This window comes from Labeo rohita, chromosome 18 (assembly GCF_022985175.1).
Source record: "Labeo rohita strain BAU-BD-2019 chromosome 18, IGBB_LRoh.1.0, whole genome shotgun sequence".
Classification (NCBI taxonomy): Eukaryota; Metazoa; Chordata; class Actinopteri; order Cypriniformes; family Cyprinidae; genus Labeo; species Labeo rohita.
Window position 1 is genome coordinate 14,347,017 of NC_066886.1, and position 17,118 is coordinate 14,364,134.

General features: G+C 34.9%; 1 protein-coding gene across 1 annotated transcript; it reads right to left on the bottom strand.

Annotated features, from left to right (window-relative positions):
- Nucleotides 1-503: 503 nt before the first annotated feature.
- On the bottom strand, nt 504-11,833 carry hsf4 (heat shock transcription factor 4). Its single transcript, XM_051134364.1, has 13 exons — nt 11,470-11,833; nt 8,711-8,819; nt 8,494-8,621; nt 8,239-8,363; nt 6,524-6,599; nt 6,326-6,393; nt 5,660-5,759; nt 5,394-5,518; nt 4,921-5,115; nt 4,654-4,762; nt 4,484-4,549; nt 2,067-2,211; nt 504-1,960 (listed from the first exon to the last, which is right to left on the bottom strand). The coding sequence occupies exons 1-12, from the start codon at nt 11,593-11,595 to the stop codon at nt 2,113-2,115; spliced, it is 1,326 nt and encodes a 441-aa protein (XP_050990321.1). The 5' UTR covers nt 11,596-11,833; the 3' UTR covers nt 504-1,960; nt 2,067-2,112.
- Between the last annotated feature and the right edge of the window lie 5,285 nt (nt 11,834-17,118).

Here is a 17,118-nt window from a genome sequence, read left to right on the forward strand (position 1 = left end):
CCAGCATAAACCAGCAAAGGACCAGCTTAAACCAGCATCAAAACCTACCTAACCAGCATTCCAGCATCAAAACATACCTACCAGCATATGCTGTTTTTTTCACCAGGGTCCACATATTTTTTTCTGTTGTTTAGACAGCATAAATTAGCAAAACAACATATTAGTACCTTAACAGTACAATCCATGCTGTTCAAATCCGAGTATCGCCATTATGGCCGCGCATCTGGGTAAGTGACTAAATCGTGACGTAAGCGCAAAACCTCTATAGCGGATAATGAATTAGATGTCTCACTCATAGGCTTACTTCCGTGTTGAAGAAAAAGGTGTTTAGGCCTATGCTTCCACAGAATGACAGTACAACAAACAAAGATATTTCAATGAGATTTGCTGCGTGCTTTTAAAATAGGTTTATTGTTTTACAATTTTTTTGTGTACATATTTTAACATTATGCTGGTGGGAGTCAGGAACAGACTACATCCAGAAGCAATATGAAACACTGGTTTCCTTTCTTTCTTGCTTTCATGCTTTTGTGTCTTGCCGTGTTAATCTACATTCATTTATTAGCAGTGCAATTAATTACATTGTGAAAGTAAAATAAGTATACAGTGAAAGACTTGCAACCTATGTGAAAAAGCACCCTTCTCATAACAAACCATTTAATTATTGATTTTAATAGGGAATAATGAAAAAATAAGAGTATAAACTAACACTGAATAAACACTATTTCTAATACAGTTATCACCCTTAGTGCAATTTATTTTATTCCATCATAGTTCCCATCTAAATCATCATTAGATGTCGCATCCTTGAGAAATCATACAAATCAATGCAAAAATTGCTTTTTAGGGAAATCATATAAATAAATGCAGCGATATTGCACTTAAAATTCAACACATTTGTAAGAGATCTAGGGTATTTTGCATTGCTACATGGCTGCCCTGTAATAACAAAGTGCATTATGGCCTCTGAAATGTTATTGTATGTTGTGTGTTCATTTGCCTTCATTATATGAGGTTTGGCAGGAAAAATAAACACATTCTTACGTACAGCCTAGAGCATTGTCATTGTTAGATGTTATTTGGTTGATGGGCATAAAACAGTCAACTGAAAATGTCAAATTAGAATACATTGTATACATATTACATAAGTATAGTGCTCATTTTCGAAGGCATTAACAACTGCGGTTTCTATCTTCTTCAGAATCTAACCAGTGTGGCCAACACATTTGTACCAAATGAGGGCAAATATCACACAATATATCATAAGCGTATCAAATACAGCTAATACTAAAATATTATTGAGAAAAGACACTAAATTGTGCAAAAAGCAGTGCATCGTTTCAGTTTTCTACCTGCGAGGTCTGATTTTTAACCCCTAGACCTCTCACATGAACACATACATAATATGATTAAACCAGTACTTTTTATGTCTTCAAATATATATTGAAATACAAGTGTGTGCTTCATTATAATATAAATTTGAACTAAATATATTCATTTTTTACAGTTACATTTTTGGGAAAATGAAATCACAGCTCCACAAAGCAAAAAATCCAACACACAGACTAAAGTGCATTCAAACTCGGGCCACAATGATTTACGTCATATTGCATACAGTTCACCTGCACTGTAGTAGTTGGGAATGGAAATGCTTAATATTGCCTTTTCCTGGCAATAGAGGTTTCCTTAGGATGAATTTTATCATGAGAAAAATCTTCAAAATGATCTTGATGTAGCCTGAACTCCTTATATTCGTTGAGAAAGGATTATTGTATATATTCCATCTCCAAAGAGTTGAATTGCTCCACGTTTTTGTAAAAATGCAGCTTCCGCCAGTGGGCTGGTCAGCATGTTTACTTGATACTGTATATCACCTCCACATACTAGATAAATTTGAGCCTTCTTTTTCCGACGTTGGGAAAATGTACAATCCAAGTGGCGTGCTTTCAAATGGATTACTCTGAGAGAAACAAGGAAGCAAGACATCCATAAGTTTGAGGTAGATTTTAATAGCATACAACCATAGACAAAAGATTTGGACTTTATGTTAGTGACTTGATCAGTACCTGCTCGCTCTCAGGAGGGATCTGTGCTGGCTGTCATATCAGGGCTTTACTGCTCCTCATAGCCAGCGGTGGGGTACGTCTCCCCTTCCTGACCCTGAAACATGTACTGGGACACAGCAGCAGGGATGAGGGCGTTAGCCAGCTCCTGCACATGCACATAGAAATAGTTTACAAAATAGTTTATATAATCATGCATTAAGTTGAAAAATGCTTTTGTGTTTTTTTGTTTATGAAGCATCATGCATTTAAGCAACACTATGTAACGTTATGGCCCTCTAGTGGTTGAAGCTTTAAACTACAAGTTACCTGGGGAGGAACATTGTTTTGGTAATTACCTGAGTTTTGCTTAGGCTCAGCCTATTTTGGGAGGTTTTCATTACGCTTGGAAATTAAACGGCGCTACTGTAAATTCCTGACAGCATATCTGAAAAAATATTATGAGCGGGTGAGTAGCTTATGCTGTTGTTGTTTTCACTTGTTGAATCAGATTAGGGCTGACACAGTTCCTCGATTCAACTCGAGTACTTGATTTTAAAAACTCTTAAATTGCATTTTGCTAACTGTTAATAAAAGTTTAAACTCGCTCTGAGTTTACACGTTTTGATGTCCACATGTTCAAGAAATTATAGTGGCTGTAGCATTTCTATCATAAATAAATTGCCAAATATTAAATATTTATTGGACATTTGACTAAAATGTTGGTTAGTCAACCAAGTAAAGTGTGAAAACAATCGTCAGGCTGTTGGCGCGCTCTCAGTCATTTGTTATAACGTCTGAAGTACGTTAGCTCTATTGTTTATAATACATTATGTAGTTTAACCGTTTTGTTCAATAAAACCATATGATTACTTGCTTTTGATACTGTATTTGAACAAATTATCATTGCCCTATTGTTATGTATTTTAAGTCATTTTAAAGGCTGTTGTTCACTTCTATTTTTATTACTGCAAAAAAAAAAAAAAAAAAAAAAGATCAGATTACTACACGATTAATTGTCAGAATAATTGACCAATTACTTGATTACCAAAATAAGTGTTAAATAATTGTTAGTGACAGCCTTAAATCATTTGATTTAAAATAACATTTCAACAGTTTGAAAATGCTGATATTAGACATAACAATTGCCATTAATATCAGATAATGGTGGAAACTATAACTTGGTAAGGCTGGCTTAGGCCAGGTATACCGCCATCAACAACCTAATCAGTTCATAGCAAATGTGATGCTATGCAAACTATGTTGATTCTTGTTTTATTACGCATACTTTTGCTTGCAAATTCTTTTTGGTTCAAGCCTGACCTTTTTTTTTTAATTTACGATTATGACTTGAGTAATGAAAGTATGCAGTTTCCCGGGAAATCCGTCCTGACAACTCTAAAACATAATTAATTATTATAGAATTACCATAGTGATTTAAAGTAAGGCAAAATACATTTTGGAAGATGGTTTTATGATGTACTCTGTTATTATTTACATTTTGTTAATTTCATTTGTTGAACCATATATCTACACTACCAGTCAAAAGTTTTTAAACAGTAGGATTTTTTTATGTTTTTTTTAAAGAATTCATTTCTGCTCACCAAGCCTGCATTCATTTGATCCAAAATACAGCAAAAGCAGTAATATTGTGAAATATTTTTACTATTTAAAATAACTACTTTCTATTTTAATATATTTTAAAATGTAATTTATTCCTGTGATCAAAGCTAAATTTTCAGCATCATTACTGCAGTCTTCAGTGGCACATGATCCTTCAGAAATCATTATAATATCCTGATTTGCTGTAGCAATATTTAAAACAGTTGAATATATTTTTTCAGGATTCTTTGATGAATAGAAAGATCCAAAGATCAGCATTTATCTGAAATAAAAACATTATACACCATACCATTTGAAAGCTTGGAGTCAGAATTTTTTTTTTTTTTTTTTGGAAAATAAATTATAGAAATGAAAACTTTTATTTTGCAAGGATGCTTTAAATTGATCAAAAGTGATGATAAAGACTTAATGTATAATTAAGACAATGATGATAAATAAAATAAAGATGATAATGTCACAAAAGATTTCTACTTCAGATAAATGCTGTTCTTCTGAACTTTCTAATTATCAAAGCCACCTGAAAAAAATCTACTCAGAATGACTTTTTTCCCCACATTCCAAATTCAATTTGCCACAAGTTAACTATACAGATAAGGTTATAAATACTTATGCAATGGAATCATTTAAGTTTTCTATTTTTAATAAATTTGCAAAGATGCCATTATGGTTATGGAGTGTAGACTGAAGTGGAAAAAAAATAATCTAAAGTAGTTTAACATAAAGCAGCAACATAAAATGTGTAAAAAATGAAGGGGTATGAATACTTTTGCAAGGGACTGTATATATATATCACAAAGTGCAAGTGACAGTAAACTTACTGATTTCAAGTTTGGGTCCATTTCTGTGAAGTTCCACTCGTTCAAAGAGAGACTAAATGTGAAGGGCTGTAAGAAAAAGTATTTTAAGGTCATTAAAATGATAAGACTATTTTATTTTCCTATCAACTGTATGTTGGATTTACTCGTTCCCTGTATCGATTCAGACTTACATCCATTGCTGCAGCACTGGTTTCCATGCTCTGCTGGTGACTCCTCAGAAGCAGCTGTAAATCCTCCAGGCTCATGTCAACATTCTCCACGCCATCAGGAATCTCTGGTCTTGAACATATACGTACAAATTAAAATAGATTTTTACATTTACTGAAATATAAGTCCTGCTTATCTATGGAAAAACCTGTCTTAACTAGTCTAGTCCTAACTATCCAAAGTTATATAGATAGAATATTTGTTACTTTGATACAAATGACGTATTATACCTTTCCAGCATTGGTCTTTTGGCCCTTCTTTCTCCCAAATTAGATCCTCGGCCCTCTAGGACGGACTGTACCATGGCAACAGGGAGGACGGGGGGTTCAGCGCACACCTCACAGGAGCCGAGAGGTACACCCTCTCCTCGTCCCTGCACCCCAGGACTCACCGGCTCTTCCTTAATCAGCATCAGACACTTTTCTCTAAACAAACACACCACGTCTTTTTTTCTGTTTTTACGTTGTTTTTTTCCCCCTCAAATTGTATGTTTTCTATACACATTTTACACATGATGGAATTTATAGGGCTGTACTAAACAGTGGCTTTAAAGGGATATTAAAGGGATAGTTCACTACGAAATGAAAATACTGTCATTGTTTTCTCACCCTATTTAGAAGAACGTTTGTACCCATTTATTGAAAATCAATGGGGTCCAAAACAACATGAACATCCCTTTAACTCTGAAGGTCGGTCCACTCACCTAGATTCCTCTGCCTGCATTTGTAAAGCCATGGTGCTAGACTGTGAGATTTCAGTGACATCAGAGATTATTGGCCCTCCTGTCATCACATTGCTAGTGGAGCAGGATGCACTTTCTGTGGATGGCTAGTTGAACATGAAAGAGAGTCTGTTTGTCATATTTTATTGATTGAGAAAGCCATCAAAACACCAGTTGTAAAAGGCATGATACAGTGAGTAAAATCTTCTGTGTCAGATCTTTAATGTTTAATATGAAAGCTTTCTCACCGACTGGATATAGAAGGATTCTTGCAAGGACTCTGTGGAGTGGCTATGGCTGAATTTTGAGGCAGGAGGAGTTGAGCAGCCATCATCCAGCATGAGAGGACTGGGTAGAAGGAAAAATGCAGCATATAATTGCTAGAAACCACATCAATAAGGTCAGGTCTCACAAACAAGGAACTTATGACTGTTGTTGTGAATTACAGTCCTATTTCCCTCTAGTGGTAAGACTGTGAAAGAACGTTGGAGTAATGTTGTTATTAGTAAGTCACGTAAAAGTTGCAGTGGAATGCCAAGCACTGGCTCTTGCAAGTCCTTCTTACCCAGTTTGTTCTCATGCGTCACACTAGCTGACGATGCACCTTTTTAATAGAGGGTAGAGGGTCATGCGCTACAGTTCAGGTGTGTGCGTGTTTGTGGATGTGTGTGTGAGGGTAAGAGCTCAGGAGGTCTGACTCAGCATTCAGGCCCATTCATCCCAGCAAGGGCAGTGAATTGTATCAGCTGACTGTTTCTAGCTGAGTTGGCCGTTCCCTCTACTGTGTTTGTGTTGGAGCATCAGGCTGTTGATTGCTATTTTCCGTTTGCACTTTTTTTTGTTTGTGTGTGTATCAATACAAAATCAAGTGCTTCAGATTAGTATGTGCGATACAGATGAATGAGTACACTCACAGCTTTCTCTTCATTCCCACAGTGCTGGGAGTGTTGGACTGCATCTGGCTAAACAGGAACTGAATCAGCTATTAATAGAACAGAGAAACAGAGCGTGATTCAGAGTTACTCAGTCTCAAAATCTGCACGACAGCATCTTCCCCAATAATGGCCGCATTAACCCACCGTCTCATTGTGGTCATGAGCTGTATTTCTTACCTTGTTCATGACTTTCTGCTGCTGTGTGTGATTCTGCCTCAGTGATACCACCTCTCTCCAGAGAACGTCATTCTGCCTAGATAGATAGATAGATAGATAGATAGATGGATAGATGGATGGATGATGGATAGACATACAGACAGACAGATAATGAATAGATGGATGGATTCATAGATGATAGATGGATGCATAGATGGATGGTTAGATGGAAGATGGATAGATAGATAGTTAGATGGAAGATGGATGGATGGATGGATGATAGATAGATAGATCGATGTTTAGATTGAAGATTGATAGATGGATGGATGGATAGATGATGGTTGGACAGATGGATGTATGGAGAGATAGATGGTTAGATAAACAGATAGATAGATAGATAGATAGACAGATGATGGATGATGCATGGATGGATAGATGGTTAGACAGATGGAAGATGGATGCATAGATGGATGGATGGATGGATCGATCAATTATAGATAGATAGATTAATGGATGATGGATGATGGATAGACATGCAGACAGACAGATAATGAATAGATGGATGGATTCATAGATGGATAGATGGATGCATAGATGGATGGTTAGATAGATGGAAGATGGATAGATAGTTAGATTGTTAGATGGAAGATGGATGGATGGATGGATGGATAGATGATGGTTGGACAGATGGATGTATGGAGGGATAGATGGTTAGACAGATGGAAGATGGATGCATAGATGGATGGATGGATCGATCAATTATAGATAGATAGATAGATTAATGGATGGACAGATGGTTAGACAGATGGAAGATGGATGCATAGATGGATGAATGGATGGATGGATGGATTGATCAATGATAGATGGATGGATGGTTAGATGGAAGATTGGTGCATAGATGGATGGTTGGATGGAAGGTGGATAGATAGTTGGTTAGATGGAAGATAGAAAGATAGATAGATGGATGGATTAATGGATGGATAGATGTTTAGACATGGAAGATGATACATGGATGAATGGATAGATGGATGGATGGATCGATTGATCAATGATGGATGGATGGTTAGATGGAAGATGGATGCAGAGATGGATGGTGGATGGATAGATCATGGTTGGATGATGGATGCATGGAGAGATAGATAGATAGATAGATAGATAGATGGAACATGGATTCATAGAAGGATAGATAGATTGAAGATGGATTCATGGATGGATGAATAGATGGATGGATGGATGTTAGATGGAAGATGGATGCATAGATGGATGAATGGATGGTGTTTGGATTAATGGATAGATAGATAGATAGATAGATAGATAGATAGATAGATGGATACATAGACGGTTGGTGATGGATGGATGGACAGATGTTGGATAGATGGAAATATGGGGGATAGATAAGATGATAGGCAAGAGAACATATATTATATTAAAGTAAGGATAATTTGTTAACATAAATTTGTTAATAATTTGTTAAGTAATTGTTTTGTGGTAGTCCCTGCAACTGTCAGGTGAGCTACTGAATGTGCTATTGAGGCAACTTAAACAAAACACCAAACCACTGAGATTCACAAAGCAGAGGAGCCAATGAATGAGAAGTAGGTGAAAAGTTAGAGTCATAATAGAGGTAAAAGGTCAAGTTGTTGTTTGGGCTTCTGTTTTTTGTTACTAAAGGTAAGGATAGTCAGTAAGTGATGCCATGGGATTAATTGGGCATGTGCGAATGTATAACATCTTACTGTTTCATATCCTGCATCTGCATCTCCATGTTCTCTTGTTGGCTGCGTAGCACCTGCACCTCATACAACAGCTTACTCAAGTCCTCCTGCCGAACTTTGGTCTCCTCGCTCTTCACTATTGACACCTGCAAACACAAACACATAAACAATCGTCAGTAATGTGAGATCATAAACCTCCAGCCTGTATGTGTGTCAGGGCCTGTGACTCAGAGAATAAAGCAAGAGTGAGAATCACTTAAAGATGAGACGTCTCACCTTGCGCTTAATGTGTTCAAGCAGATGCTCGTGGCCCTGGAGGAAATAGAGGTGCTGGAACTCGGTGTCATCTCGCTCTGGCTTCACCAGCCCACTCTGCTCAATATTCACCACCTTCCTGAAGCCGTCTAAGAGTGAAGTGAGATGTTAACACAAACACTGTTTCAATCTGAAGTGTCTGTGATAGCTTTGTTTGTCAGCACACAATGATACTTACACATGTTGAGCTGGCGTACAAAGCTTGCCATGTTATTGTGTTTGAAGTATTTGGGCAGAACCTCTTTGGCAAATCTACCCTGGTCAAAAACATGGAAGCTGGTGCCCGTCTAGAATGAGAGAAACAAGCCAAGAAGGAAACATGTCTCTGTTTTGATTATAGTTTGAAAGCACAAAACAGACTGCATGTGTTTGTGACAGAGTCTTTTAATGTTCATCCTCAAGCTATTTCTGAAAGACGTTGTTAAATGCAAAACTGAGACACATGATTGCAGTCAATCAGGGAGAAGCATCTGCTAAGAGTGGCCTGCATGTTTTTCAACCTCATTGAGTTTTCACTATCTTCCTGCTGTCGTTTATTTTATTGCTTTTTTGCACACACAAGCAGAATGTTAAATGAAAACAACTCTAGCATAAATGATTTTTGATGCACAGGATTTTTTTTGTTGCTAAATGTGTGTCAAATTGAATGGTAGGGATTCTCAAGTCTCCACATACTGATGCAAATCAGTTATTTTAAAGAGTTTGCCATTGATTTTTTGGTTCCAAGTTCAGTCGATGCATTTTTGTTTACTGGGCTTTGATTGCACCTTTCATTGATGTTCATTTGAAATTAATTTAAAATTGAGATATTTTCATACGGATGCAGTTTGAATAGTCTGTACAAACAGAATGAATACTGAGGATATGATGCGCTTCTTATTAATCATTTTCAGATGACATACGCTAGATCATCAGTAATAATAATAATCATAAATTCGGAGCCATAGAGACCAAACCAAATAGTTCGAGAGCCACTCTAGAGTCCATCTTTAGAGTAAAACCACTTTAAGTCTGCACATTTCCATTATGCACAGAATAATATGCTAGGCTGTAATACAAAATGATGAAATTTATAATATCTCTCTCTCTATCCCTCTCAAATGTACTACAACTATAACAAATTATTAGTTAACTATTTTCAATAAGGTTAATATTATTTAACTGCATTTGTTAACATGAACTGACAATGAAAAATACCCCTAAAGAACTTATCAATCTTAATGTACGTTTTAACATTTAATATATTATTAAATTAAAAAATTGCATATATTAATGTTATTTAAAGCATTTGAGCTAACATTAAATAAAAATGAATAGTTAACAATGAATACTTTAACTAACATTATAATATTTTGGAACAAATTTATTGCTCATTGTTAGTTATTCGTTATTACATTGTTATTATATTTATACATTACCATGAATAAAATATTGTAAAATATATTTTTTGTATAATATATATTTTAAAATGTTATATTTTATATTATATTTGTTATATGTATCATTTTTGTTTATATATTTTTTTCTATTAAAAAAAAAAAATTCTCTCAGATTTTCTATGGACCCCCCAGTGCTCTTACAGCCCAATTATGATTCCCAGAAATTTTGATAGAAAAAAGCATATATGAAACATAAACATTTATGAAAATATTTCTCTGATTTTGTAATTTGGGGTAGGAAATAGAAAACATATTTATTATAAAACATATACCCTGTTAACTAAATATTTTTCAATATCTCAGCATATTGTTGTAGCTGTAGAAACTAACAAATAATATCCAGTCGTTTAATTTAGTAAACTACATGTTCATGCTCATGTTTTTTTCACCACACGCACAATATAAAAGGGTTTGTATATATGCAAATACATAGCTACCATTTCATTGCAATGCCATTATCATATTTGGATGTTTTTGCAGTTAAAATGTTGAAAAATCCTTAACTTGCATAACTTTCAAATGTGTTGTTGTTCTGCCTTATTAAATCTAATCTGAGTTCCACAACAGTGAATTCATTTTAATTCAAATCTACACTATTTACCACATTATTTATCATCATATACACTACGAGTCAAAAGTTTTTGAACAGTAAGATTTTTAATGTTTTTTAAAGAAGTATCTTATTTGATTCAAAGTACAGAAAAAAAACAGTAAAATTATGAACAATTTTTACTATTTAAAATAACTGTTTTCTATTTCAATATATTTTAAAATGTAATTTATTCCTGTGATTTCAAAGATGATTTTTTTGCATCATTACTTCAGTCACATTATCCTTCAGAAATCATTCAAACATTCTGATTTGTTGCTCAAAAACATTTAATATTATTATTATGTTGAATACAGCTGAGTAGAATTTTCTCAGCTTTCTTTGGTGAATAGAAAGTTCAGAATAACTGCATTTATCTTTTGTAACATTATAAAGGTCTTTATTATTATTTATGATCAATTTAAAGCATCCTTGCTAAATAACAGTAGTAATTTCTATAATGTATATATATATATACACACACACACACACACACACACAAACACTGACTCCAAGCTTTGGAATGGTATAGTGTATAACGTTAAAGAAGCTTTTTATTTCAGTTAAATGCTGATCTTTGGATCTTTCTATTCATCGAATCCTGAAAAAAAATGTACTCAGCTGTTTTAAATATTGATAATAATAATAAAAATAAGCATTTTAGAATAATTTCTGAAGGATCATGTGACATTCAAGAGTAATGATGCTAAAAATTCAGTTTTGATCACAGGAATAAATTAAATTTTAAAATATATTCAAATAGAAAGCAGTTATTTTAAATAGTACAAATATTTCACAATATTACTGCTTTTGCTGTACGTTGGATCAAATAAATGCAGGCTCAGTGAGCAGAAGAGACTTCTTTAAAAACATTAAAAAATCAGCCAGGATGCAACAGCGTGAACTCACAGTACTCCAGCAAATCAGATGATTGGTCTCTGGGTCCTCCACGAGAGTCCAGAGTTTAGTGAGGAAAGCAGGTACATTGCTGGCATATCCTCCATCCACACCTATGGAGCCTGGGTTCTCCTGCATGGCTACACTTGGACTTGAACAGATGAGTTTTTAATCCAGTAGTATTTTAGTCCATTTCCAAATCGATGCTCTCTTGGGATGTACGTTGCTGATGCTGTTCCTCTCTCCTTCTCCTCCTCTCTCTTTCTGTGGCCTAGTCATAGGGCCATATCGCTCCCTGCCATTCCCACAGGTCAGAGTCAGCATAAAGCAATGCCCTGCAGCATCACCACTATACCCCCTCACTCAACAAAGCAGCCCACAGGAGAACAATACCGACCCACACAAAGCCTAGAATAATGCCACACTGTCACGCCAAACAGTACAATGGCCAAACACAACCTGCACAGGAGAGTGTGCTGGGCAGATGTGTGGCGTTTTGTGTGGGTTTTCAATTGTCATTCATGATGTTAAGGTTGTTGTTGAGAAAAAAATGGCTTGTCTTTAAGAGGCGGAATATTTATAAATATACAGGAGCTTATATCCACCTAAACAGATGATAGCTATTAGATTCAGATTCAAATCTATCTATCTATCTATCTATGTATCTATCCTAGTAACTTTACTGCCGTGGTAAAAAAAGAAGTTTTACATTGTCAAAGAATTACAAACATTATACGTATGCATACACTTACACACATACATCATTAAAATAATAAAATAGAATATTAATGTATAAAAAATAAGATAAATAAAACATTAAACAAAATATAAAATAAAATAAAATAAAATAAAAGCTCTACCCTTATGTAACCAGCAGGGGGACCCACAATCCAGATCTTTTTTTTTTTTTTTTTTTTTTTTTTACCGTTCTACCTCTCATTATTCATGCAACACAGTCTTCATTTGAACAGATAGCTATTTTCTCATGAACAGTCCTTCACTAAATGTATTATAAGATATTTTAAGTAGTTCCTTATTAAAACTCTATAGAATTCAGCATCTAGCAAAAAATAAATGAATAAAAATAAAATCAGCAATTTTAGCGACTGAATGCTTGCTATTCAGGCATCTTTTAACAACAATATCAAGATTTCAGTATACTGACAGTACGGAACTTCGTTCAAAATGTTAAACTGAACATTTGTTAATTATAAAGTGCAAAATATTATGAAGCAAGCACATTATACATGCAGAGGATATTAAATAGATTGCCAAGAAATAAACTATTCAGTGCGTTATGCTTTGCCTTCTGGAAATCATTTATTATTTCAACGTGTTTCAGCGTTGTGCAATGTAGCCAATCACAGACAAATCTGTTGATTTCTGGAACCCAACAGCCAATCAGAGGCGTTTAAGTTAGAATCCGCTCACCGCTCAAATCGAGTTTTTGTTCAGGTGAGTGTTCATCACGAATCATCTCATTATAACAAATGGTGCCTTCAAGTCATGTCGGATAGATCGTATTTACGAGTTGAACGCACATGAACGCCACCACAAGTCCTTATTTCGAGTGGAAAGCTCAAAATGTTCTTTAAACCCAGAGTTTCCAAGTTGTCAATAAGAAAACATGTCAGATGCTATAGATGCAACGTCTGTATTGACGGTAAATTTGTTGAAATAAATACAATTACTATTTTTGACATGTAAATGACATATACAAAATATTAGATTATTGTATAATTACAATAGAATATATGATTATATAGAGGGTTTGCACTTACATCACGATTTGGTCAGTTACCTGGATGTACGGCCATATTGGTGTAAACAACAGCATGGATTGCATGGTTAATGTACTACTGAATAAGTTGTTCTGCTAATTTATGCTGTCTAAACCACGGAAAAAATGTGTGGAAGCTGCTAAATCATGTAGGGAAGGACTTAGTAAGAAGGAAAAAGTGCAATATTTTGACAAACTAAAGTTAATAAGTAGTAAAGATACGGACGAGCAGTATTAAGTAAGATATTAGCCTAATATTTCACCTACCTGACAAACACGAATGTTGTCAAGATTCTTGCCCTGGAAATCCTGGTTTAGGTTAGCCAACCACAAATGCCTTCTTTCCTCAGACAGTTTTTTGCACTCTTCTCCTTGATTTGTTATAATTTTGGCAGTCTATAGTACTCCAAATGTTTTTCCCGGTCCGACCAATTAGTACATGACAAAAGCATGACAATAACTGACCATTTTCAGCAACAATGATCAGCAAAATATAATAATAATAATAAATTTCATTTGGTTCAGTGGCATTGTTTACGTTCAGTGCTGTCAATATGGTGATTGATATCGTGGAAACACTCTATTTAGTTTACATCACCATCATAAATCGAATAAAACAGAAAAAAGACAAAAATAAAAACACAATGTACAATGTAGATGTAAAGAAACATTCTTTATTCATCATTTTGTAGATGTAGAGTTTAAAAAATCATTGACTTTTGTGTAGAAAAGATAAATCGCCATCTTGTTTCTGACCAAAGTGACTTGAATGCACCTAACGTTGTAATTACGACAGTAAACTCATAAATGCAAACTTCCCAGGAGGACTTGAACGCACCAAAATTGTAGTCGCAATGTAAATAAGAGATTCATTGTGCAATGTAAAGAACAACATTGATTGTAATATATCTTTGTGAAATCACAATGAACTAAGATGAGTGACAATTTGTAATGATTATGAAGGGAGCATTCTAACCATTACATTTATTTATCATAATATAGCCTACATATATATTAAGGGATTGAAAGTATAGAATCCATGGTCACATAGACATTATAAATGCTTCTGTAGTTATTCAGGTCAAAGCCTGATTGAATTAAACGTGATTAGTAGCTGACGCATGCAAAATTAAAATCACCGGTCAGCATCTGTATGCTAAACATGTCATAGGCCCTCATGAAAACTGACTCTCTAACTTTAAAACTGTAGCATCACGACACAGCAAGTTATGTAAATACCTCAATTAAAAAAAATCCCATGTACATCCAGCAGTTAATGAATAAAGCTGCTGTAAGTAAATTGTTCCCATGTATCATATTCCAGCAGACACATTTTAATTAGTGCTGCAGGAGGAAGGAAGTGTTTGATTTGCATGAAGATGCACTGATCTATCAGGTTTGTTGTCATGTGGGAGGTCGGTCTGTGTTTATATGTGTACCCACGAGTGGGTTGTAACTAGGTAAGAGACTGTTCGGTAGCTATTGAATATGAGTAAGAAATTCTGTTGCCAGGCATTTACAAATTAATATTTTCTGAGTATATTAATTAGACTCAATTATGGATCAGGCAGTGTGTTGTTTTTCAGCAATTTACCTCTCAGTATTAGTTGTTTCCATCTCCTAAAGTAGTCCTGCAGTTTCATAAAAGCAATTGTTGTACTCACATCTTCTACTTCTGAGATAAATCACAGTCAAGATATTGAGGAGTTGCACTCGTCACTGTAAAAGCAATGTTGGCAGTACTAACATTAGCGCTGTGCTTAAATCTCTAGCAAGACCATGCTGACCTGCATGGACAAACTGTGCTAAAAATAAAAAAGAGATAATAAAGAAAAGACATCCTCATATTTGTAATTATATCTATACTTATTTTCAAATCTGTTAATGCATTTTCAGTGCGCCGACATAGCACAACTGTACGCGTGGTGACCCGAGTTCGAATCCCGTCTCGAGGCCCTTTGCCGATCCCCCCTCTCTGCCATCTCTCTACTGTCCTATCCATTAAAGGCACAAAAAAAAAAACATAAAAATAAAACATGTCAAATAGTCAAAATAAGTCATCCAACAGTCTAGAAAATAATGTTAAAAAGTTGCTATTTTGCACATTTTTAAAAAAAATTATTTGAATTTGTCAGATGCCTGGAAGCCTTTATTCTATTCATCATTCACAATTATTAAAAGTTATTTATTTGTTAATTTATGCATTAGTTTAAGGTCCAACAATTATGCAAAAACCTAATTAAAGTAAGCAATTGATAATATAAATAATATGGAAAAGTACTTCCCAGGTTAAAGAAACATCTTTCATCAAACAAAGAAACATCACAAACGTCATCTAAATTCCTGAAATAAATTATTATTAAATAAAGAACAAAAGTCCACTTGGCCTTTATAACTAGTAATAATGTCTATAATCAATAAACGGCATCAGGCTTTGTAATTCCATCAACGTTTTATAAGTCTGAAAAGTCATAATCCAGTCATAATTTACAAATCACATAATGAAATGTTGACAAATATTCTTAGTTTGGGCTCAAATCCCTAATCTGCCACAGTGCGTCATATAAACATCACAAGGCCAAGATATCACTGGCTTGAGGGTCAAAGAGCACATGATGCATGAGTTAAAACAGTCATCAGTGCTTGCAGCTGCGAGGCCAGTCATGATCTTGTTATTAATAAATTTGAGAGCCAGGATTAAACTAATGAACCGGTGGCCTCGGTTGAACAGCCAAGGCGGCGGCGCAGCTGCGTTTATGCAGCATTATGCTAATGCTAATCTGACCAAAAACATAATCCATTAGTGATTAAACACTATGAGGAATTTGTACCATGGACAAAAACGTCCATCTATCCTTTCAGAATCTACTTGGACACAGAAATCAGAGAGAAAATGAATGGTTAATGATCAAACATATAAATAATTAATTAAATACTTGGGAGATGCAGTGGTGACCCTGAGGGTTTGTCAAAACAGATTATAGAAGACAGAGATGAGAATGTGTGTGTGTGTGTGTGAGAGAGAGAGAGAGAGACAGAGAGAGAGAGAGGAAGTATCCAGTCACACACACGTCAGCTTGACTGGTGTGTTAGGACTGTGACGTTTAACTTCAGGTGGAACTAAGGCCATAAGTGAGATCAAAGCCACACACTCTGAAAAAGAGAAACCAATTATTCATATCCTAGTCCAAAACTAGTCTGCAATTCAGTTTGTGTGGGATGAAAGGAGAAATACAGAATGAAGTTGATTATTTTAGCATCATCTAGCATCATTCCTTATACTGTATATATATATTCAAAATTGTACCTTATGCTTACAGTTAATTAGTACTGTGAAATATTATTAGAATTTAAAATAATAAAATATGTTTTTTATTTGACTATATTCCAGTCTTCAGTATCACATGATCCTTCAGAAATCTTTTTAATATGCTGATTTGCTGTTCAAGAAACATTTCTTATTTGAAATTAGTTGTGCTGCTTAATGGTGTGTGCACACCAAAAGTGAATTTAATTATTTGCCTGAGTAGCTTGCAAACAAATGCTACATTCACGAGTCGTAATTCCTGTTATTTTGAGATGACAACATGTGATGTTCTACTTGGAACTGTTCACATCCTTGGACTCGAACATGAAACTATACCACTATCAATGCCTAAACATTGTGCCTAAGGATTCTGAGGTGGTCAGGTAGTACAAGTCATAGCTCTTAGAAAACTCCCAGTTCACAAGTTGCAATTACAAGTTTCACAAGGACGTGAACATTTTTTACAAGTTGGTATCTGGTAATCAAGGTAATTACAATATGGCGTGAACACACCTAAAGTCAATAGACACGAATAGATGCAAATTTGCACAGAGCAATGCGAATGACTTGAACT